The sequence below is a fragment of the Mobula hypostoma genome, chromosome 5 (assembly GCF_963921235.1).
Source record: "Mobula hypostoma chromosome 5, sMobHyp1.1, whole genome shotgun sequence".
NCBI lineage: Eukaryota > Metazoa > Chordata > Chondrichthyes > Myliobatiformes > Myliobatidae > Mobula > Mobula hypostoma.
The window spans coordinates 71,558,371-71,584,166 of record NC_086101.1 but is presented as its reverse complement, the minus strand read 5'-3'; the positions used below and the strand labels follow the sequence as shown (position 1 = coordinate 71,584,166).

Sequence of the window (25,796 nt, the reverse complement as noted above, 5' to 3'; positions counted from 1 at the left end):
CCCACTGTCTGTAGAAGTGTGTAAAAGTGAATTGGTCTCTTCACAAGCTCTAATGTCTTTGTAAGTTTTATTGATCAACAACCTATTTTTACTTGGTAATACTATTTCTTGCAACTTCTGATCTTGAAGACATCTTACCATTCTCACAATTAATTCCTGACTTCCAATTATTTGCTTGCTTCTTAATTGTTTCAGAATCTGTGTGCATACAGGGTTGGTCACTGCATTGACTTAATTACTTATTTCTTTCACCTGAACTACATTAATCATTTCATGTTTCTCAACTACATGTCTGGGATATGTTCTTTCAGTATAAATTTATGTGTTTATACTAATCGTGTACATATGCGTTATCCTGGTTTCCTACTACATGTTTCATAACGCTTGGAACGTGCCGTCAGAGGTGTTGACGGAGGCAAATTTGATCTAAGGCTCATAGATAGGCACATGAGTTTGCAGGAAGTGGAGAGATATGGACACTGTGAAGGCAAAAGAGATTAGTTTAGCTGGGCGCTTGATTACTAATTTAATTAGTTCTTCATCAGGGGCTGAAGAGCTTTGCTTCTGTGCTGTTCTATTTGAGGCAATAGTCAGCTATAGAGAGATGAGGCAAGTCATTTCCCTGAGGAGCATAAGGGATATAGGAATACATGCAATGAGAAAATTAACAGCGAATGATCATCCTCGTCACTTTTCTTGTGATCTCAACGCCCTGTTGGACACTGTTAATATTGGCAAGCGATGGTGGCGACAGCAGGGTTAGCAGCACGGCCTCGGTTGTAGAAAGGACCAGGTCTCAAGCCGTGGTGTCGCTTGTACACAGCCGCCCAGGAGAGAGGCGTCTGAGTTGGTGCACTCCACCGGAGGTGTTGTGGTGTGGTGTCCAAGCTAGAATCAGTGCTGCCCATGAGCGTTAGCTTGGCAGAAGTCAAACTGTTTAGTTATTGATTGCTGCAACATTCATGGACTCAGGGTCTTGGACTATATTTGTGTTTTGAGGGACTGTATTTTACTGATATCTTATTTGTGCTTGCTATATATATGTGCCATATTTGCCTTGTACAATGTATGACTGTTGGTACTGTGTTTTGCTCATTGGCCCTGGAGTAACACTGTTTCATTTGGCTGTATTCATGTATGGTTGAATGAATTAAACTTGAACTTAACCAAAGGTAGGCATTAGATATCCTGAGGAAGGGTTGGCCCGAAATGTCAACTGTTTTCTCTTTTCTATAGACACTGCTTGACCTGCTGAGTTCCTCCAGCATTTTCTGTGTGTTGCTTTGGGTTTCTAGCATCTGCAAATTTTTTCATGTATTAGATATCCCTGGCAGATAAGGTGAAGGAGAATCCATAAGTACACTAAAGGGAACTAGGGAGAGAGTAAGGTCTCTAAAAGATTGATGTTGTAATCAGGAGAAATTAGCAAGGTCTAAAATATTCTGCTGATATGTATGTACCACGAAGAAGGACATAGAAGCTTGTGAGTTCAGGAGAGGGAACAGTGACGGTTTGGTGCACTTTATCATTAGAAATGAAGAAGTACTGAAGTTTCTGAAATTCATAAAGGTGAATAAATCCCTGGAGCCTGACCAGACCTGTACCAGGTTATTAATGGGAAACAAGGGAAGAGATTGTTGGGACTTGGCAGAGATTTTTGTACACTGATTCTGCACAGGAGGAATGCAAATGTGCCTTTATTTAAGAAATGCAGCGCGGAAGTATAGGCTGGTGAGCGGTGGGAAGATTATTAGAAGAGATTCTGCCAATTAGGGTTAATTTGCCTTTGAATAAGTAAAGACTTAATTGGAATAGTCAGAAAGGCTTTATACATGAAAAACCTTGTGATACCGAGTATTGTTTTTTCAGTTTGGCGGCCCGTGACCAGTAGTATGCCACAGGAACCAGAGATGGGTCCTCCATTTATCATAATCATCAAAGAGGCTGCAGGTGGCATAATATCCAAATTTGTGGATGACACCAAAGTTGATGGTATAGTGGACAGTGATGAAGGTTGTCTGAAAATACAAATGGATATTGATCAACTCTGAAGATGAGCGAAGGAATGAGAAATGGAATTAAACTCGGACAAGTGTGAAGTGAGAGGAAGGAGGTTTAAGGAGGATCTAGGTAATAAATTTTTCATACAAAGAGTTGCTGATATCTAGCGTGACCTGCCAGAGGGGGGTCATGGAGGCAGGGGCAGTAATAACATTTCAGAGGCAATGCTGACGCGTGAGATTAATATAGATGAGTTTGATGGACGGCAATGAAGCTGAGAGTCTGTTTCTGTGCTGTTCAACATTATGATTCTAAGACTGGTGCAGTGCCAAGTGATTTTTTCCACTTGACAGCTTGATATTCTGCTTGATTTAGAAAGAAAATCATGAGTCAATACTGTAGAGAGCACTATAATAGAGCAGAGGGAGATGCCAGAGACTGCAGCTGTTGGAATCTCGAGCAACAAGCAAACAGCTGGAAGCACGCACTGGGTCAAGAAGCATCTGCAGGGGAATATGGAATTATTGACTTTTCAGGTGGAAAGCCTGCATCAGGACCATAACACAACAGTAGGGATAGCAATCAGAGTTATTAGTAGTTTACTGTTGTTATTTTTAACAATATTTAAAATACACTTGGGCAGGTACTTGGATAGGAAAGGTTTGCAGAGGTGGTTAAATGATACAAGACTAAGTGGACATCTTGGTTAGCATGAATAAATTGAGCCAAAGGGTCTCTTTTGTGCTGTATGACTCTATGCCTGTAACTGACCAATTGCAAACTATACTTAGCTTTCAGGATAACTTAAACAAAATTGGTGATCTATGCTTGTCTCTCCAGATCTCAGACCACTGATAGATTATCAAAGGCAGTTCTCTAAAAATATTCATATACAAAGGCACAATATTTTTTCATTTTGGCTATTCTTAACTACACTTCTCTAAATGTCTGTTCATGAAATGCACTCAGTTAATTTAGTCAAGTTTAAATACAGATTTGGAAAACCTTCCATTTATTTATCTAGATTTTCTTGCTTTTGATTGAGAACACAATTGAAATTATGGTTTCATTTTATGATTTTGAATTATGATTTACTTGGAAGATGGGTACAGAATCTATAGAACTATGTCTAAACAACATTGAAGTCCTGTACCACATACGAATTATAGAAGAGGAGATGCCTGCTGTCCTGAGGCAAATTAAGATGGATAAGTCCCCAGGGCCTGACGAGATGTCCCCTTGGACTTTGTGCGAGGCTAGTTCAGAAATTGCAGGATTCCTGACAGGGATATTTAAAACATCCTTAGCCGGAGGATCGGAGGATAGATAATGTTATTCCATTGTTCAAGAAAGGCTCTAAGAATCAGTCGAGAAGTTATAGGTGTGAGTCTGACGTCAGTAGTGGGTAAATTATTGAGATGTATTCTATATATTTGGATAGACAGGGCCTGAATTGGGATAGTCACCATAGCTTTGTGCATGGTAGGTTATGTCTAACCCAACTTACAGAGTTTTCTGCTGACTAGGATGTTGTGTTGAAGTTGTATAAGATGTTGGCGAGACCAAATTTGGGGTACTGTGTGCAGTTTCAGTTACCTGCCTGCAGGAAAGACATCAATAAGATTGAAAGAGTACACAGAAGATGGAGCTGAATAATATTACAACTTTTACAATGGATATGGCCTGGATTTGAAGACCTCGATTTTAGGAAAAGTTTGATTTAGGTTAGGACTGTATTTGCTGGAGCGTTGAAGAATGAGAAGAGATTTGATAGAGGTATACAAAATCATGAGGAGTGCAGATAAGGTTAATGCAAGCAGGCTTTTTCCACTGAGGTTGGGTGAGACTGGAGCTAGAGGCCATGGGCTAAGGGTGAAAGGTGAAATGTTTAGTGGGAACTTATTCACTCAGAGAGTGGTGACTGTGGAACAAGCTGCCGGAGGAAGTAGTGGATGGAGGTTTGATTTCAACATTCAATTGAAATTTAGGTAAGTAAAGTATTGCACAAAAATCTTAGGCACATGTAAAAAAAAAACTCTGTGAAGTAAAGATACTTCCAAAAATAATGAGATGAAAAGTTTCTAAATATCAGAAAGATACTATAAAGAGCAATAAGCAGTAAAAAAAAAACACATCAAATTGATATTTGGTGTGACCACCCTTTGCCTTTAAAGCTGAATCAACACTAAGGTACGCTGTTGAGCAGTTTTATAAGAAAATTGGCTGAAAGGTTGTTTCAAGCATCTTGGAGAACTTGCCACAGTTCTTCTGCAGACTATGGAAACTTTGCTTGCTTCTGTCTCTCTAGGTAATCCCGGACAGCCTCAGTGATGTTGAAATCAAGGCCTTGTGGAGGTCATAGCATCTGAAACCATATAAAGAAAATCTAGGGTGCCTGAGGCTTTTGCATAATACTCTACATTGATGGGAAGGCTATGATCCAGGAGCGGATTGTTAACAGAAAAACAGTTCAGCCTGGACTAGGTGGGCCAAAGGGCCTGTTTCCGGGCTGTCGTGCTTCATCATTTTGTGACTCTATCTTAGTTAGCAATACTGCAATAATAGGGTTGTACAGTGACATGCAAAAGTTTGGGCACCCCGGTCAAAATTTCTGTTACTGTGAATAGCTAAGCAAGTAAAAGATGAACTGACTTTCAAGAAGCATAAAGTTAAAGTTAAATATTTCTTTAATATTTTAAGCAAGAAAACTTTTTTTATTTCCATCTTTTACAGTTTCAAAATAACACAAAAGGAAAAGGGCCCAAAGCAAAAGTTTGGGCACCCTGCATGACAGTACTTAGTAACACCCCCTTTGGCAAGTAACTAAGCTTGTAAATGCTTTTTGTAGCCAGCTAGGGAGGGAGTGAACATCGACTCAGAACATGAGAGGCCTGCGTCGGGTCTTGTAAGGCGCAGATTGGAAGCTAAGCCAGCTAAGAGTCTTTCAATTCTTGTTTGGGGGATTTTTGCCCATTCTTCCTTGCAAAAGGCTTCTAGTTCTGTGAGATTCTTGGACTGTCTTGCATGCACTGCCCTTTTGAGGTCTATCCGCACATTCTCGATGATGTTTAGGTCGGGGGACTGTGAGGGCCATGGCAAAACCTTCAACTTGCACCTCTTGAGGTAGTCCATTGTGGATTTTGAGGTGTGTTTAGGATCATTATCCTGTTGTAGAAGCCATCCTCTTTTCATCTTTGGCTTTTTTACCAACGGTGTAATGTTTGCTTCCAGAATTTGCTGGTATTTAATTGAATTTATTCTTCCCTCTACCAGTAAATGTTCCCCATGCCACTGGCTGCAACACAAGCCCAAAGCATGATCGATCCACCCCTGTGCTTAACAGTTGGAGAGGGGTTCTTTTCATGAAATTCTGCACCCTTTTGTTCCAAACATACCTTTGCTCATTGCGGCCAAAAAGTTCTATTTTAACTTCATCAGTCCAAGGACTTGTTTCCAGAATGCATCAGGCTTGTTTAGATGTTCCTTTGAACCTTTTCAATAGAACTTGAAAAGAACTGAGAAAAGGGATTAATGAAAATCCACTTTGGCTGGCTTCCTATGTCTTGAAATTCTTTGATTCTTTGAAATTACTTAATCTGCTTTTAAGTCTTATTTATTAAACTTGATTGGAAACATTTTTCTATTTCATCTTGAATCTGAACTTTTCCATTGTGGGAGTCTGGACCAGTATCTGAACTTAAGTATTTGTTCAACATAAAAACAAAAGAGAAGGAATATAATAGAGCAAAAATTTGTGGGAAGGTGGAGAAATGGGAAGCTTTTAATAATCAACAGAAGGTAACTAAAAAAGACATAAGGAGTGGAAAGATGATATATGAGTGTAAACGCGCCAATAAAATCGAATAAGATACTAAAAGCTTTGTTTTCAAATATAGAAAGAGCAAAAGAGAGGCAAAAGTAGATATCAGACATGCTGGAAAATGATGTTGGAGAGGTAGTAATGGGACAAATAGAATGCAGGATGAACTGAATAAGTATTTTGCATCTGTCTTCACTGTGGGTAAATATGATTTGGGTAAACACGAACATAACAGTTTGAATGTCCCTTTAAGGGAAGATGAGGCTATCACTTGTGTGAACACCAACATACCCGTACAAATTTATTGTTCACCAGGAAGCAATAATTTGGCTCACACCAGTATAAACCTAGATTGAAATTGTATTGACAAAACATTTTAAATTATAACAAACAAAATAAAGAAAAAGGGCCCATTACATGTATATTAGTCCCATAGTGTGTACATATTGTTAGAGTTCACTGTTGCATAATCAGTCTGGTTTGCTTCACTTAGATTACTCAAGATATCAAAAAATTCTGCCTGAAACTCAGTCCAACTGAAGCATAAATAAATATCCACAAAATGTCCAAGGACTGAGCATTGGACAGGCTCAAAGGTTGTGTGATAACTAGCTAATTAAAAGCTATCTGTACATTCTCTGTGAGATCATTGTCTGCATGAGGATTTTCCGACAGCGGTATCTGTCCTTCCAAATGTTCTTCTGCTGTGTTTGTTGTCCATTTCCATTTTCCTCCTTTCTCCTTCTTCCCCCAAAACTCCTGCACTCTCTTCAGCAAATGGCTTCCCCTGATCCCTCTACAATGTTCCGGGGCATCTTATGGGATAAAAGACAACTCCTATTGGCTATTACAAAAAACATAACTTAACTGAATTGTTATTTTAAGCAGGAAAAAAAGAAATACCTGATTGTATAATGTGATTCAAGGAACACATTGCATTTTGAGAAATGTGCAGAAAATTAAATACTCAACAGCATAACTGTATTAATACAATAAAGCATGGTCTTAAACCAGGGTATTACACTAATATGGATAAAGCAATGGCTGACTGGCTGGAGGCAAAGAGTGGGAATAGAGGGAGCCTTTTCAGATTGGCTGCTGGTGACTAGTGGTGTTCCACAGGGGTCTGTGTTGTGACCTCTTCTTTGTACGTTGTATGTCAATTGTTTGGTTGACAGAATTGCTTTGTGACCCAGCTTGTGGATAATCCGAAGATAGGTGGAGGGGCAAGTGGTGTTGAAGAAGCAGGGAGTCTGCAAAAGGACTTGGATAGATTAGGAGAATGTGGAAAGAAGTGGCAGATGGAATACAGTGTTGGAAAGTATATGGCCGTGCACTTTGGTAGAAGGAGGGAAAAGACTATTTTCTAAACAGGACAGGAGAAAATTCAAAAATCTCAAATGCAAAGTCAAGCCAAGTCAAGTTTATTGTAATTTAACTAAGTACATGTATATAATGTATATAACCACATAATGTATATAGAAAGAAGACAATGTTTCTCTGAAGCAGGGTGTAAAGCACAGTGGTACACATAACACACATGCCATACAATAACTTATGAAGGTAAGAATAAAATCTATAGAGAATCACATAAACAACAAACTAAAGTGCGTAAGTTAAATATTGTAAGGTATGGAACAGACTAACCAGTGACACTTCAAAGGTGATGTGGCAGGGAGTTCAGAAGCCTAATGGCCTGGGGGAAGAAGCTGTTTCCATCCTGACTGTTCTTGTGTTTATGCATCGTAGTCTCCTGCCTGATGGTAGAAAGTCAAAGAGGATGCTGGATTGATGGATGGGATCTTTAATAATGCCAAGGGCCCTGCGTATGCAATGTTCCTGATAAATGTCCCTGATGGATGGCAGGAAGACTCCTATGATCCTCTCAGCTGTTCTCACAACCCTTTGTAAGACTTCTAGTCAGATGCTCGACTGCTCCCATACCAGATGGAGATGTAGCTCGCCAGGATGCTCTCCATGGTGCTCCTGCAAAGTGCAGTTAAGATGGTGGGGGGTTAGGAGGGGAGAGTTGCTTACTTCAATCTCCTTAGGAAGTGGAGGAGTTGCTGTGCCGCCTTGTTCAGGGAGATGTTGTTAAGGGACCAGGTAAAGTCATCTGTGATGAGAAATCCCAGCTGCTTGGTACACTTAATTCTCTCTATGGAGGAGCCATGTATTCGCAGAGGACGGTGGTTCATTTGCACCTTCCTGAAGTCTGCAATGATTTTCTTGGATTTCTCCACATTCATGCTTAGGTTGTTCTTCTCACACCAGTCCACCAGCCGCTTCACTTCCTCTCTATATGCCATCTCGTCATTGTTTTTGATAAGGCTAACCATTGTTGTGTCATCTGTAAACTTGATGACAGGGTTTGAGCTGGATCCTGCAACACAGTCATGCGTCAGCAGTGTGAACAGCAGTGGGCTGAGCTAGTGCTCAGTGTAATGGCACTGGAGACGTTGTTGCCCACATGGACTGACTGTGGCTTTTCTGTTAAGAAGTCTAGTATCCATTTGCAGAGAGAGGTGTTGAGACTCAGTGAGGACAATTTCCCCACCAGTTTCTTGGGTATGATGGTGTTAAATGACAAAATGAAGTCTATACACAGCAGCCTAGCATGTGGGACCCAATTTTCTGGATGGAACAAAACTAGAGTGGAGGGCAGAGGCTATTGTATCATCAGTGGATTGATTCGAGTAATAAGCAAACTGGAAAGGATTCAATGTAGCCAGGAGTAAGGCTTTAACGTGCTCCATGACCAGATGCTCAAAGCATTTCTCGATGGTTGACGTTAATGCCACCAGACTATAGTCATTTAGGCCGATTGCTAACACCTGCTTTGGCACTGGAATGATGGTTGCCACCTTGAAAACCGAGAGGACATTTTCTATAGTGGGGAAATCTAGGACCAGAGGGCACAACATCAGCATAGAGAGACATCCATTTGGAGCAGAAATGTGGAGGAACTTCTTCAGCTAGCGGGTGGTGAATCTGTGGAATTTGTTGCTGCATGCAGCTGTGGAGGCCAAGTGATTAAGGGTATTTAAAATGGAAGTTGAGAGATTTTTGATAGGTCAAAAAGGTTACAGGGGGTCAGCAGGAGAATGTGGTTGAGAGGGAAATGAATCAGCCAAGATGAAATGGCAAAGCATACATGATGGCCTAATTTTGCTTCAATGTCTTATGGTCTCTCATTGCGTATTTGATTTGAAAGAGAAATTCTTCTGAGAATAAATAATATTGTCAGAAAGTGCTCATGAGTAAGAAAGAGAATTGTGTAAGTGTTATCATTCAAAGGGATGTTCAAAATGAAAAGAACATTTTTGTCCAATGTCCAAGTCAATTATTTGTCTGGATATTGTAACTTGTTTTTGTTAGTTGAGAAAAGTCTAAGGGAAATGTGACTCAAAATTTTATACATCACAAATAATCCTCTTATTAGTCTACTGCATTCCAAGGAAAGCAGCTCTTGTTTCTCTTTTCCTCATTGTTACAACTTTCTAGTCCAATAAAGAGAGTTACACGGGATGGAAACCATCCATGTACTCTGCACCAGCTTATCCAGGATGCATTAATAGCCAGTCCTATGCTAATTCCATTTGCTTCTCCCCGTATTCTCCCATCCCAACCCATCCCCACCTAAATTTCAGTACACATTCACACAAAACAAAATTTATGCGGACCAGTTAGCCTACTGACCATACATCTTTGAGTTATGAAGAACATAGAACACCCACAGAAATTCCATGTGGTTACAGGGGGAAGGTGCACAGACCATGATTGAATCAACTTGCTGGATCTGTGAACTGCTAACTGTGCCATTGTACCACTCTTGTGAATTTCTCTGCAGTCACTTTTCTAGTCACCATATTTCCTAAATTCTGGTGACTAGAATGTATGTAATGCTAAATTATGGTTAGAGTTGTGTTGCATACTGCTCTAGAATAATGGCTTTGTTCTCATTACCATTACCTTCTGCTTCTGTTACTGAGCCAGTTGTAGATCCAATTTGTCACTCCTTAGATTCCATGCACTTTTATATTTTATTTTGAAATTTTTTATGTCAAATTACTAGCCTATTGTTTTCCCTGGAATTTTCTTAAATGTAAGTGAAAACTTGCATTTATATGAAAACAGCAGTTTTGTGGAGAATCATGTAATTCATTGTGAGTTTTGTGCAAAATATTGCTTTTTATTAAGTAATATCCATTAATGTCACAATGTTTATCATCAATTTCTGTCCCTGTATACAAACGTATTTAATTACCATCACCGATGCAATTTCTCGTTTGTGAGTTAAAAATGTACTTTGTTTTGAGCAGAATTTGAATACCATCATTCACTATTTCAAGTTGTTAGAAGTGCATACTCCACTATGTTACACTGTAAAAATAGAATGAACTTCTGGATGAATACTAGAAAATGGAAGTACAGAAGCTTCAATGATGTTATAAAGTCTGATGGAATCCCCAGTCAGTTTTGATGTGTGATTCCCCCAAATTTGTCTGTTATCAACCCCAGCAAATACTGCATGAAATTTAGAGGTCTTGTTGCATGCATATTATGTGTATCTTCTGATTATTTATTATTTCCTATTTTTATGTTAGATAATGGAAGTTCCATCGCTGCAAAATATCAGCTTTTCTGTCAGACCAGGGGAACTTCTGGCTGTGATTGGACCTGTGGGTGCTGGCAAAGTGAGTTTTAATCATGGAGTTGTTAAGTGTTTAACTCTATTCTTTAAGTTATAAATGTGTAGTCTGTGAAACCAGAAATATTTTATATCATATATGTAATTTTGGAAGTATGTTTTTCTGGGTGCTTTTCTGTCTCTTTTTAAGTTTAGTCATTTATGAAGTAGTATGATATACTACTGTTCGTGAAATAATTTCTTAAAAGAAAGATTTTATTATAGCTTGCTTTCCCACTTCTTCTATTTTGGAATATTGCTTTTCACCTTAAGAATATTGAGTGAATTCTATTTCTTGGGCCTCTTGAAAGAGCAGTGTCTTAATAATTGTAATACACTGTCCATATACTGATCAGCAACTGCAAATTGAATACTGATTCTTGAATCTTAGATGTCAGCAGATGTTTAATGTTTGGATTATCAAATTTTCATTATAGTCTTCCATTCTTGCTGCGTTACTCGGAGAACTTTCAAAGGACAGTGGTGTCCTAAATGTTAAAGGCAAAATAGCTTATTGTGCACAACAGCCGTGGGTGTTTCCTGGTACTGTTCGGAGCAATATTCTGTTTGGTAAAGAATACCAAAAAGCAAAATATGAAAAGATCATCACAGCTTGTGCCTTAAAGAAAGTGAGTATCCAATCTTGACTACACTGAATCTGATGTAGACATAATTGCTTTATATTAAAACATTTACATGTCTTGAAAATGAATTGTCTTCCTAATGATAGAACAAAGACAATTGGTGCATTGATTGTGGTTTGATATACAAGTGATGAAATGAAATTTATCATTGTCTTTAATTTGCAAATATTTGCATTTTTTAAAAATTTATCTTGCAACTTAGGCTGTTCTTTGAGCGTGAGGAGCACTTTTTTTCTACAAATTTTTGGATTCTTCGGTTGTTGAAGGGGCCAGTGAGGCACCTGCAGAGCCTGCCTCAGCTGGGCAGAAGGTTTCTTGATGGAATAAGTAGATGGTGCAAGATAGTGCACATCTTCTACTGCTCATGCTGGACTTCCAAGTGTTGAGTGCTCCTTCTCATAAACATCTGACTTGTTTTACATCTCAAAATCTCAGTGTCCATATTGAATACACTCCAGAATTGGCTTGTGACCTCCACAAATACACCATTTTCAGGGTGACGAAATCTCTTCTCATCTTAATCCTGTCAGGCTGTTTTGTGGAGACTGTGACCTCTTCTTTTAGGCACCTAACTGGGAACATTAATTTCAGCTGAAAGATGAAATTAGTACTTGGTGGTCAATTTAAGAACTCCAGACAGAGGATATAGTTCACTTGCACAATATCTGAAACTAGGTGTATAAGTAACTAATTTATAATGTGCAGGGTCATTTGTTCTTCAGTCCTTAAAGTCCAAACATATCATTTATTTTTTCAGACACACATCACTACCTCAGAAAAAAAATGAGATTAATTTTTTTTTAGAAAAGCCTTTAAGATTAAGTCTAAAGTAATAATAATAATTGGGCTGTAATAATCTTTTTAGGCAAATGTGACTTAACTCAAGTCAAATATATGTTCAATAGTGCAAAAGGAAATATTGGTGATGTGGGAAATCTGAAATAAAGCAGAAAATACTACAAATAGTCAGTAGGTATTTGTGAAGGAAAAATCAGTTAAATTCTCAAATCAAAGGCATTTTGGCTTGACCCGTTTAATATTTTTAGTAATTTCTACTTCTGGACTTATTATTTATGATATTATTGTGGGAAAGATGTAAGGATCAGCAAAAGTCAGGGAACAGCTGTAGAGTTTTTCAGAGGCCATCAAAACTAAGTTTTAATTTTGGTCAGGAAATTGGAGGTGCATGTAACAGGGTCACACAGTCATAATGAATGGGTTTATCCTAAATGTAGATTGGAGAAATTTAATTTGCTTTATTATTTGGGAAGATTAATTCATATTGGGGAACCAAACAGAGAACAGCAGATTTCTAGCATCTGCAGATTTTCTCTTGTTTGTGAGAGAACAGCAGTTTTCGATCTAGTTTTGTGTATTGAGAACAGGGTTAATTGATAGTCTTGTTCTCAAAGGGCCTTTAGGGAAGAGTGTTCATAATAAGATGGAATGTTACATTAAGTTTCAAAATGATGTTTGGTTCATTGTGAAACTAGGTCCTTAAAAATGAAGGGATGAGGAGAGAGTTAGGTTAGTCCACAGATATAATGTTGGGCAGGCATTTGACATAATAATGCATAAATTGCAAAAAACACCTTTTAAAGTATAAGTCCACAAAAATGAAGAATGATTTGCCCATCTATGGCTGACTAAAGTAATTAAATTAAGTGAAGAAGTATAGTATATATTATTGCCAGAAATACAGTTTAGCAGTAGGCCTAAGGATTGGGAGCATTTTTGAATTCATTAAAGGATGGCCAAGAAACTGGTTAGGAAAAGTAAAAAGAAATGAGAGTAAACTGAAGAGGGACAAAAAATGGCTTTTATAGGTACATGAAAAAGACAAAATTTGATAGAGATATCAAATTTTAAAATTGGGCAATAAGGAAATGGCAAAGGAATTAAACAATTGTGTATGTCTTCATGGAATAAGAGACAGAAGCCATATGATATCAGAATTAGAGTCAGGTTTCATATCAACAGCCTATGCAGTAAACTTTGTTGTTACGCTAAGTATTGCAAAAAGACAGCACTAAAATAGTGAAGTAGTGTACGTAGGTTCATTGTCCATTCAGAAATCTGATGGAGGGGAAGAAACTGTTCCTGAAAAGTTGAGTGTGTGTCTTCAGGCTCCTGTTCCTCCTCCTTGATGGTAGCAATGAGAAGATGGCATGTCCTGGGTAATGGGGTCCTTAATGATGGATGCTGCATTTTAGAAGAATCAACTTTTCAAGGGGTCCTGAATGCTAGGGAGGCTAGTGCCCACCATTGAGTCGGCTGAGCTTACAACTTTCTGCAGCATTATCTAATCCTGTGCAGTGGGCCCTTCATACCAGAGCGTGATGCAACCAGTTAGAATGCTTACCTTGGTACATGTGTAAAAAATTTGCAAGAAACTTTGGTGACATACTAATTCTCTTCAAACTCCTGTAATTACAACTTCTTTGTAGTTGTATCAATATGTTGGGCCCAAGATAGATCTTCAGAGATATTGACAGGCAGGAATTTGAAACAGCTCACCCTTTCCACTTCTGATCCCTCGATGAGGATTGGTGTATGTTCCACTGACTTACCTTTGCTGAAGTCCACAACCAGTTCTTTGGTTGTTGTGACACTTCAACCAGTTGATCTATCTCACTCCTGTACACCTCCACATCACCATCTGAAATTCTGCCAACAGTAGTTGTGTTATCAGCAAAGCTATAGATAACGTTTGAGTTGTGCCGAGCCACACAGATGAGGATGTAGAGAGAGTAGAGCAGTTGGCTAAGCACAAATACTTGAGGTGCTGCGGTGTTGCTGGCCAGCAATTTTCGATCCGCACTGAATGTGGTCTTTCAATGAGGAAGTCAAGATCCAGTTGTGAAGAGAGGTAAAGAAGTCCATGTTTTGGATCTTGTTGATTAGAATTGAGGGTCTAATTCTGTTGAAAGCTGAGCTGTAATCAATAACTAGAGCCTGATAATGGTATTACTATTGTCTTGGTGATCTAAGGCAGAGTGGGGAGCCAGTGACATTGTATCTGCTGTAGACCTATAGTGACGATACGCCAATAGCAGCAGGTCCTGGTCCTTGCTGAGGCACGAGTTGATTCTGGCAATGACCAACCTGTCATTGCATGTCATCACAGTAGATGTGAGTGCAACTGGGCAGTCGTTGTTGAGGCAAGCCATCCTGCTCTTCTTGGGCACTGATATGATTGTCGCCCTTTTGAAACAGGTGGGTACTGCTGACGGCAACAGTGAGAGATTGAACACAAAATAATCTGCAACTGCTGGGGTCAAAGCAACACTCACAACACGCTGGAGGAACTCAGCAGGTTGGGCAGCATCCGTGGAGACGATCAGTCGACGTTTCGGGCCAGAACCCTTCGCCAACCCTTCAGCGTGTTGTGAGTGAGAGATTGAAGATGTCCTTGAACACTCCCACCAGTTGGTTGGCAGAGGTTTTCAGTGCCTACCAGGTACACCATCAGGGCCCTATGCCTGGTGAGGGTTCACCCTCTTGGAAGATGTTCTGATGTCAGCCTCTGAGACAGAGATCACAGGGTCACCAGATATTGCAATGGTCACACAGCTATAATTTTATTCCCCTTTTTCAATGTGTTGAGCTCATCTGGGAGCGAAGCATCTCTGCTATTCATGATTTTAGGTTTTACTTTGCAGTATGTAATGACCTGCAAACCCTGCCAGAGCTGATGTGCAACCACCTCCATCTCTAACTTCAATTGGAATTGTTTTATCATTCCTAAAATAGCCTTCCGTAGGTCATACCTGGACTTGTTGTATAGTTCTGGATCACCAGTCTTGAATGCCACAGATCCAGCCCTCAGCCCTCAGCAGACCATGAATCTCCTGGTTCATCCACGGCTTTTGGTTTGGCTATGGGTATATGAGAGAATCAAGAGACTAGTGTGAATGAGTGAGGCCTCCATCGGTCAGGGTCGGCCATAGATGTTCCATCCCAGCTGATTGTTTGTCACCAAACAATTGATACTAGAGCATACAATCATCACAGCAATATTTGATTCTGCGCTTCCCATTCCCTAGAGTACAAATTGATAGTAAGTATTAAAAATTTAAATTATACATCATAAATAGAAAATAGAAAATGGAAAGTAAGGTAGTGCAAAAAAAACTGAGAGGCAGGTCCGGATATTTGGAGAGTACGGCCCAGGTCTGGGTCAGGATCCATTCAGCAGTCTTATTACAGTTGGAAAGAAGCTGTTCCCAAATCTGGCCATATGAGTCTTCAAGCTCCTGAGCCTTCGCCCGGAGGGAAGAGGGATGAAAAGTATGTTGACTGGGTGGGTCGTGTCCTCGATTATTCTGGCAGCACTGCTCCGACAGCGTGCGGTGTAAAGTGAATCCAAGGATGGAAGATTGGTTTGTGTGATGTGCTGGGCTGTGTTCATGATCTTCTGCAGCTTCTTCCGGTCTTGGACAGGACAACTTCCATACCAGGTTGTGATGCACCCTAGAAGAATGCCTAGAACCCTAAAAGAAGATTAGCTACACAAGCCTGGGCAGTACAATAAGGAGAGCAAGCTGTTGCCCATGTAGCAAATTCCACCTCTCCACACAACTGATGAACCCAAAGAAATGGCAGAAACCGATACAGTTTGGTACCTGCAGTGTCGCATGAGTTGTTGGTCAGCGTTGAACTCAATGTAAGACTACCTTAGGGTCTCAAACTCTGGATTTTTCCCTTGGGGGTTTACTCCTGAAGCCTTCCCTGTGAGTGGGAATTGCCGCAAGGCAGCGGAGGTTTGAGATCAGAGTTTTCCTTCTCTTAGGTGAGCTGCCCGCCACGGCTGACGAGCCCCATCTGCCCGAAGTGACTGGTTTTAAGGCGCCAGTAACCCGCCTTTTCCCCTTCTCCTGTCAGTCGAAATGGTTCCACCAGGCTTAGTAGCTAAGCCACACGTGAAGGCCAGTGGCTGGATGGTTATCAGAGGCTATTTGAGGTGCACGTTATTGGCAGCATTTAATAGGTAGTGGGATCTTTCTCATTATAACCCCCAGCTGTAACAACCTTAAGGAACCAAGTGAGAATAGGGATCTAAAATACCTAAGTATTAGACAGTAGAATATACCGGAGACTTCAATGAATTACATTGAAAGGTGTATAGTTCAGGGCCTGTCCCTACTTTAATGCCTCAGATGAAAGAAGGGAAAGGTTAAAAATATTTGCAATTACTTTGGTCTGTGTACGATCTAATGACACATCTTGGGACAGCATCTGATCAAATGCTTTGCATGAGTTCACTCTGGCAGACTAGTCTGTCGTCAGCAGCAGTGGTAAATTGGAGGCTGTCATTTCATTTCCCCTTCTGTTCAAAACAAGCGTAGGCTGTGTTAAATTCATCAGGAAGGAATGCACGGTTCTCAGAACTGCTGCCCACTTTCATTTCATAGCACGTTATGACAAGCCCTGCCATAATTGATGACAGCTGAGGTGCTTCTTTGGTGGATGCCTCAGTGGTAACACTACCTATTATACTTCATTGCTGGGGCCCTTGGGCTGTGGAACAATTTGCCACACAGGCAGGCTCAAGGACCATGCATCAAGAGTGGTCTGATTTTTCCATCACAAAGAGACTAATCCAAGAAGGACACCACATCCTATGCTAGATCTCTGACACACATTTGCAAGATCGGGTGTTCTAAGACCATCTTCACAAGGATGTAAAATGCTGTGGGAAGAGCTTTAGCCATATGCTCTGATACCTGTAGTGTTTACACTGTTGCGGTCAGAATCATCTAAATTCCTCTTGCTGCCTCTCCTTCTTCCCGTTCTCTGACGGTCCACTCTCTTCTCCTAGCAGATCCCTTCATCTCCAGCCCTTTATGAGGAGTGATTGATAAGTTCGTGGCCTAAGGTAAAAGTAGTCAATTTTAGAAAACCTAGCACATTTATTTTTCAACATAGTCCCGTCCTACATGTACACACTTAGTCCAGCGGTCCCGGATCCCTTCTTTGTAGAAGAGGTCCATAGCAGGGGTGATTCATAAGTTTGTGGCCTAAGGTAGAAGGAGATGAGTTATTAACTTCAAATTTTCTGCATTATCACTCAAAGAGTTGAACTGCACGTGCATGTAACGAGAGCGTCTTGGACCTCCAGGTGGTCCACAGCAGGGGTGATTGGTAAGTTCGGGGCCCAAGGTAGAAGGAGATGAGTTATACAGCTCTCGTTACATGCACGTGGAGTTCAACTCTTTGAGTGAAAATGCAGAAAGTTTGAAGTTTCTCCTCATCTCCTTCTACCCTAGACTGCGAACTTATCAATCACCCCTGCTGTGGACCACTTTTGGAGGTCCAAGACGCCAACTTCTACAAAGAAGGGATCTGTATGCTCCATGACCGCTGGACTAAGTGTGTAAATGTAGGAAAAATAAATGTGCTAGGTTTTCTAAAATTGACTCCTACTACCTTAGGCCTCGAACTTATCAATCACCCCTCTTCCATTTCCTCCTACTGGACCGGGCTTCACCTATCATTTTCTAGCTAGTCCTCCTTCCCCTCCCCTCACCTTTTTATTCTGGCGTCTTCCCCCTTCCTTTCCAGTCCTGAAGAAGGGTCTTGGCCCGAAATTTGACAGTTTATTCATTTTCATAGACGCTACCTGATTTTGTGTGCATTGCTCTGGATTTCCAACATCTGCAGAATCTCTTGTGTTTATGATGTAATGCTGAGGCTTTTTAAGGTATTGGTCAGACCACATTTGGAGTCTAGGGCCAGAGGATAAAGCCTCAGAAAAGAAAGACATACGTAGAGAACAGAGATGAGGAGAAATTTTGTTAGTCAGAGGATGGTGAATCTGTGGAATTCATTGTCACAGACAGCTGTGGAGGCCAACACATTGGGTATATTTAAGGCAGAGTTTGGTACGTTTTTGATTCGTAAAGCCATGAAAGGTTATGAGGTGAAGACAACTGAATAGGGTTGAAAGGAAAAATAAATCAGCCATGATCAAGTGGTGGAGCAGACTCGGTGGGCCGAATACCTCATTCTGCTCTTATGTTTTTTGGTAATATTCTCCTTTATCAATAACGGAATCCCTCTCCCTCTTTTACACCCCTTTCTAACACATCTGAAGCAACGACACTCAGTCCTGCCCCTCTTACAGCCATATTTCTGTAATGGCAATACTCTAATAGCCTATCCTGTTATCAGCCTATGCTTGCCTAACTTAAGAAACATCAGCAATCAGCAGTAGCCTGTCCTGGTCCAACCATGTAGAATCCATTGCCATGCATGCTGCAACTGTCTTTACTTCCTCAAGGATAAAGAAATTTGGCATGCCAACTTGACCGATGCACTTTAGAAAGAATTCTATGTAGATGCATGGCAGCTATCTGGTCTGAGACTACCACAAACTACAGACTCGTGGACACAGCTCAGCGAAACCAGTCTGCTCACTATGGACTCTGTCTATACTTCTTACTGCCTTGGTAAAGCAGCCAACATTATCAAAGACTTTCCAACCCCGGGTATTTTCTCCTCCCTCTGCTCTCATCAAGCAGAAGAGAGAAAAGCATGTAAACCTGTGCCACCAGACTCCAGGACAGCTTTTATCCCAGTGTCATATGACTATTGAACACTCCCCTTGTATAAGAAATGGGCTCTTGACCTCACCATCGACCTCGTTATGGGCTTGAATCTTACTGCCTATCTGTACTGCATTTTTTTGTTAATTATGCCACTTTATTTGGTAATTTTTGGTAATTTATTTGGTAATGTTTCATGTGACAATGATAAACCAATTTACCAGTTACCAAATGCTGAAAAAAAACACTCCTTAAACACACTGTTTGTACTTTAGAAGTTGTTTGAATAGTCTGAGTTCTGAAGCGGCCCAGTTAGCTCTTTGGCTGTAGTTGCACTGGCCTTGAAATAGATATATAAATCAAAACAGCATGATTTACTCCCAGCTCTCCTTTGACTGTTCAGCCAGGGTTGTTTGCTGCATCCAAAATCTTCAATTTGATCCCTGTAAGGTAGAACTGTAAACAATTTGGTCTCGGACTTAATGCTGGAGAAAGGTCAAATGCATTAATGTGAATTGTGTGGTTACCCAAGGGGCACAATTTCACCTGGAAATACTCACGAACATATTAAATAAAATATTGATGTGAATGAATTCAGCTTTCTTTAATCTTTTTACTCCGAGGCCAAATTTCTGAACAACAGTTCTATGGTCAAATCAAGTTTTGTTATTAATGTGATCAATTTAAACTGATGGCTCAGAATGTTTATACAAGTTGTGAAAATGTTTAGAAAGCTGCTTTTATTTATTGTGTATTTTATAGGATTTGGAACTGCTTCAAGATGGAGACTTGACTCAGATTGGAGACCGTGGAGCTACACTCAGTGGAGGACAAAAGGCCAGAGTGAATTTGGCGAGGTAATTAGAGTCCATGTTATACCAAATTTGGGCATGTTCGTAGAGTGTTAAATAGATTTAATGATTATCTTTAAAGAAAATTGTACTTTCATTGAGTGTGGGCTTAGTATTTTAATAACAACAAATTCAAGGACAGTTTGTTATTAAGTGAAACTCTAACAATGTTTTAAAATCATTGGCTAAACAAATAGACTTCGCTTGAGGATATTTCTTGAGGAACAGGATCAGATTACAATAGGAAGAATATTATCCAGAAAAAAGAACTGGATTTGAACCCTAGTGCCTGCGCCACCATTTAGACCATAAGATATAGGAGGAGAATTAGGCCAATTAGCCCATCAAGTTTGCTCCACCATTTCATCATGGCTGATCCCTTTTTCCTCTCAGCCCCAATCTCCTTTTTTTCCAGTATCCCTTCATGCCCTGACTAATCAAGAATCTTGTCAACCTCTTCTTTAAATATACATAAAGACTTGACCTCCGCAGCTGCCTGTGGCAAAGAATTCCACAGATTCACCACTCTCTGTTTAAAGGATTTCCTCCTCATCTCTGTTCTAAGAGGACGCCCCTCTGTTCTGAGGCTGCCCCCTCTGGTCTTAGACACTCCCACTATAGGAAACATCCTCCTCTCATCCACTCTATCAAGGCCTTTCACCATTCTATAGGTTTCAATGAGGTCACCCCTCATTCTTCTGGATTCAAAAGTTAATTTTATTGTCAAAGTATGCATGAACAATACAACTCTGATATCCATCTTTTCCAGATAGCCATGAAATACAGAAAGACCATGGGAGTTGATGAAAGAAGAGACATCAGCTACCCCTCCCAGCATGAAAAAGAAAAGAAACAAAACTTGCAGACCCAAAAATCCCCTACACCCCTGCCTGCAGGAAAAAAAACATCGACAATGCCATCAAATCCCCACTCCTCCCCTGCAGAAAGAAACAGCGACAATAACAATACCCGATCGCCTCACTCACAGAAAAAACACAGTGATGGTGTATTCCAGTGAATACAAGCCCAGGGCCATCAAATGCCTTCATACGACAATCTGTTCAATCCAGGAATCTTTTCTGTGAACCTTCTTTGAACCTTCTCGAGTTTTCAGCACATCCTTTTTAAGATAAGGGGCCCAAAACTGCTCGCAATACTCTGAGAGGCCTCAACAGTGCTTTCTAAAGTCTCAGCATTACATCCTTGCTTTTATATCCTAGTCCTCTAAAATAAATGCGAATGTTGCATTTGCCTTCTTCACCACAGACTTGGCTTACAAATTAATCTTTAGGGAACCCTGCACAAGGACTCCCAAGTCCCTTTGCACCTCCAATATTTGTATTTTCTCTCCATTTAGAAAATAATCAACCCCTTTCATTTCATCTACCAAAGTACATGACCATACACTTCTGACACTGCATTCCATCTTCTTTGCCCATTTTCCTTATCTATAAGTCCTTCTGTAGCCTCTCTACCTCCTTAAACTATCTGCCCCTCCACCTATCTTCATATCATCTGCAAACCTTGCAATAAAGCCATCAATTCTATCATCCAAATCACTGACGTATAACGTAAAAAGAACCAGTCCCAACACAAACCCCTGTAGAACACCACTGGTCACTGACAGCCAATCAGAAAAAGCTCCCTTTATTCCCACTCTTTGCTTCCTGCCAATCAGCCACTGCTTTATCCATGCTAGAATCTTCCCTATCACATCTTGGGCTCATAGTTTGATAAGCAGCCTCTGGCACCTTGTCAAAGGTCTTCTGAAAATCCAAGAGCACGGCATCAACTGATTCTCTTTTGTCTATCCTACTTGTTACTTCTTCAAAGAATTCCAACAAATTTGTCAGACGCTATTTTCCCTTGCTGACTACGGCCTATTTTATCATGTGCCTCCAAGTACCCAACATCTTACCAACCACTGAGGTTATATGAACTGGCCTATAATTTCCTTTCTTCTGCCTTTCTCCCTTCTTGAGAGTGGAGTAATATATGAAATTTTCCATTCTTCTGAAATTTAATAAGATTGTTGCTGGTCCAATCTTGGCCTCGTCTCTGGCTTTCTCCCCCTACCACTTGACTCTCTCACAGTTCTAATATCTGAATTAAGGTGAGGAGCATGAGTATTAACAACTAGGAAGGTACTTAAAGAAATCAGGTCACCTCATCTCTTCATAATGCCTCGCTTATGGTCAGCACCAGAGCTGCTGTAGCCTATCCATAAGGAGTTTTTTGTCTTATCCCTACTCTTTCCCCAGTGCTCTGCTTTGAAAGCTATTAAACTATTAACCCTTCAATCTTGTGCCATTTGTAAGGAAGGTCCTGTGCCCCAAAAGATCAACTGGTTTTCTCATTCTACAATTGCTACATAAATTCTTCCAGCTTTTTTTTTGTTTGTTTCAGGTTGTATTATCTGCAGTTTAACTTTATTTCCTTCAGCTTATGCTCCCCTTATTGAAGGAGTGATATGTTTTCCTGCACTTCAAACATGTCATTCCTTAAGTATGGAGACAGAATTTGCATAGAACAGTCCAGTGCCTTGCAAAATAGCATTATGGTATCCACAAGATCACAAGACAGAGGAGCAGAAGTAGGCCATTCGGCCCATCGAGTCTGCTCCACCACTCCACCATGAGCTAAACTATTCTCCCATCTAGTTCCAATTGCCGGCTTTTTCCCCATATCCCTTGATACCCTGACTAATTAGATACCTATCAATCTTCTTCTTAAACACTCTCAATGATTGGGCCTCTACAGCTGTATGTGGCAACAAATTCCATAAATCCACAACCCTCTGGCTAAAAAAATTTCTCCTCATCTCTGTTTTAAATGGGTACCTTCTAATTCTAAGACTGTGGCCTTTTGTCCTGGACTCACCCACCAAGGGAAACAGCCTTTCCACCTCTACTCTGTCCAATCCTTCCAAAATTCAAAATGTTTCTATGAGATCCCCTCTCATTCTTCTATACTCTAATGAATACAGTCCAAGAGCCGACAAACACTCCTCATATGTTAGCCCCTGCATTCCAGGAATCATCCTCGTAAATCTTCTCTGAACTCTCTCCAACATCAGTATACCCCTTCTAAAATAGGGAGCCCAAAACAACAAACAGTATTCCAAATGAGGTCTCACCAGTGCCCCATAGAGCCTCATCAACACCTCCTTACTCTTATACACTACTCCTCTTGAAATGAATGCTAACATAGCATCTACTTTCCTTACTGCAGATCCAACCTGGTGGTTAACTTTTAGGGTATCCTGCACGAGGCCGCCCAAGTCCCTTTGCACTTCCGATTTTTTGAATTTTCTCCCCACCTAAATAATAATCTGCCCGATTATTTCTTCTTCCAAAATGTACAACCGTACATTTCTCAACATCGTATCTCATCTGCCATTTCTTTGCCCACTCTCCTAAACTGACCAAATCTCTCTGCAACCTTTTCGTTTCTTCAACACTTCCTGCTCCTCCAGCTATCTTGGTGTCGTCCGCAAACTTAGCCACAAAACCATATAATCCATGATCTGAATCATCGATATCCCTACTTTTATACTTCTGTTCAATAAGAGCCAATGTTCCATTAGTTGTTCTAATTATTTGCTATACCAGCACACTGACCTTTTGTGTTTCTTGTATTTGGACTCCTGATTCCTCTTGTACTGCAACATTTTAGTAATCACACTGTACATACTTTATACTTTATTGTCACTAAACAATTGATACTAGAACGTACAATCATCACAGTGATATTTGATTCTGCGCGCGCTCCCTGGAGTACAAGTCAATAGTAAATAATAAAATTTAAATTATAGATCATAAATAGAAAATAGAAAAAGGAAAGTAAGGTAGTGCAAAAAAACTGAGAGGCAGGTCTGGATATTTGGAGAGTACGGCCCAGATCCAGGTTCAGCAGTCTTATCACAGTTGGAAAGAAGCTGTTCCCAAATCTGGCCGTGCGAGTCTTTCAAGTTCCTGAGCCTTCTCTCGGAAGGAAGAGGGGCGAAAACATCAACACTTAAGGATTTTGCCATTAAAATGTACCGTTGCTTTACATTTGACCTTCCCAAGTGTAACATCCACACATGAATAGACTGAACTTCACATGCCATTTCTCCATTTGTATCTGCAACTAAGTTCTGTAACTGTGCCAATACTTGTGTAAGGGGGTTTTGACTTTTATGTTACTGCGGAGGCTAATTAAAATGGTGTCTTTGTTATGTTAATCTGGAGAATGCGGCTTTGTTGTGTTAAAACGCTGAGAAAGTTTGCGCTAACCGTTTGTTTTTGCTTTAGTGTGTGATAAGAGAGTACTATTAACCAATTGGGATAGTTGTTATGGTTTTGGTGTATTTGAAGATACTGTATGCGCGGGGTTTTGGGGCAGAAGGGGGGAGAGCGAGACAGAGGATGGACGAGGTGCTGTGAGTCCGCTAACGGGGTCGGACCCCGAGCGGGACATTCGGCGAGGAGACGGAGACGGACTTGTGTGGAGCGTCTGGTCGACCACCGTTGTTGGTCCCAGGTGGCTGGTGGAGGTGGTCCGAGGGGTCGCAGGGTGAAGAAGAAGGTCCTTGAGCTCCAACGGTTTTTTTTGTGCACGAAGAGATTGAACTTTGATAAGTGGGGCGCCTTTTATTTTCCTTTTATATTTTATTCTCTTTAATTATATAGTTCCAGTAATATCTATAAACTGTATATCATTTAATTGCATCTGGTGTATTGTCTGTTATTTGGGTGGGGTGGGGTACCTCACACAGCATCCACACAAACTATTACCCAGTTTGGCAGGGCCGAGGCTGTTTCCCTAGACGACAGCGAGCCGAGCGACCCTGAGGGTGGCCGGGGGGCTACACTTGAAACACCTACACTCTCTACCATGCCACAGACTTTGTATATGTGAACTGGATTTTCCATCCAAGCCATGAATATATATCACAAACAGTACAGATGCCATTATTGATCCCTGCAGATCACCACTAGTCACATATCCAGCCAGGACAGGTTTCATTGAGCAGTACCCTCTGTCTTCAATGGGCAAGCTGATCCTGAATCGAAACAACCAAGTCACCTTGGATCCCTTGCATCTTCATCTGCTATTCCTTAATAATGGGATAGTGGACTTGCTGTACTTTCCAAATATTTCAGGAAAAATTGACAAGTTGAATAAATTGATCTCATAATCATGTTTATTATCACTGTTTTGTGTTATTAAATTTGTTTTGTGGCAAATTTTGAAATTAATAGATTGTGTAAAATGAAAGGAATAATAAGGCAGTGCTCATGAACAGTTCAGAAATCTGATATTGAGACTGATAATGAAGAATTTGTGGTTGCTGAATTTGGATATGAACAAAGAAGTAATACTGCGTTGTTTCAATTTTCTCTTCACTAAAGATGTGTGTATCAAGATGCTGATATCTACTTGCTTGATGATCCTCTCAGTGCTGTTGATGCTGAAGTTGGAAAATACCTGTTCGAGCAGTGAGTAGCTGGAAAATGACCAATGTGTTAGACATATTTTGGATAACTTACAGTGCATTGTACAAGTATTCAGCCCCCAAACCCATTGCTCACATAAATGAGTGTAACATCCAGAGATTTTGATCAATTTAACTGAGATTTTTTATTGTGAATCACGTACTCCTTTTTTTTCCCCAGTAGAGCCCAAAAAGTAGAGGAAATTGTAAAGCATAAAGAATTAAAAATTCAAAAACTGAAATGTCAGCGGTTCAAAAGTATTCATCCCCCTTTGCTCAGTACTTAGTTGAATCACCTCACACAGCTATTACAGCCAGTAGTCTTTTTGGATAAGTCTCTATTAGCTTTCCACAATGTAATGGAGCAAGATTTGCCCATTGCTCCTTGAAAAATTGTTCAACCTGTGCCAGGTTAGTTAGGGAATGGCAGTGGACAGCAATCTTGAGATCTTTCCAGAGATGTTCAAGCAGGTTAAGGTCAAGACTCTGACTGGGTCACTCAAGGACATCAATTTTCCTTGTTTGGTTTCCTTGTTTGAAGCCACTCCATGGTTACTCTGGCAGTGTGCTTTGGGTAGTAGTAAGAACATCAGAATATAAGAAATAGGAGCAGGAGTAGTCCTGCTGAAAGATGAACTTCCTCCTCAGTTTAAGCTTTCTGGCAGAGGCCAGCAGGTTTTTTTGTTAAGGACCTCTCTGTATTTAGCAGAATTCATCTTCCCATCAATACCAGATAACCAATCCTTGCTGCTGAAAAGCATCCC

At 40.4% G+C, this 25,796-nt stretch overlaps 1 protein-coding gene across 2 annotated transcripts in view; it reads left to right on the top strand.

Moving 5' to 3' along the window:
• Nucleotides 1-25,796, top strand: part of abcc4 (ATP binding cassette subfamily C member 4 (PEL blood group)) — a 349,901-nt gene that overhangs the window by 130,147 nt on the left and 193,958 nt on the right. For both annotated transcript variants that reach the window (XM_063048526.1, XM_063048527.1), the window contains exons 10-13: nucleotides 10,429-10,518; nucleotides 10,949-11,140; nucleotides 19,465-19,559; nucleotides 24,950-25,036. In XM_063048526.1, coding sequence (XP_062904596.1) covers nucleotides 10,429-10,518; nucleotides 10,949-11,140; nucleotides 19,465-19,559; nucleotides 24,950-25,036 — 464 coding nt within the window. The remainder of the gene's footprint in view (nucleotides 1-10,428; nucleotides 10,519-10,948; nucleotides 11,141-19,464; nucleotides 19,560-24,949; nucleotides 25,037-25,796) is intronic.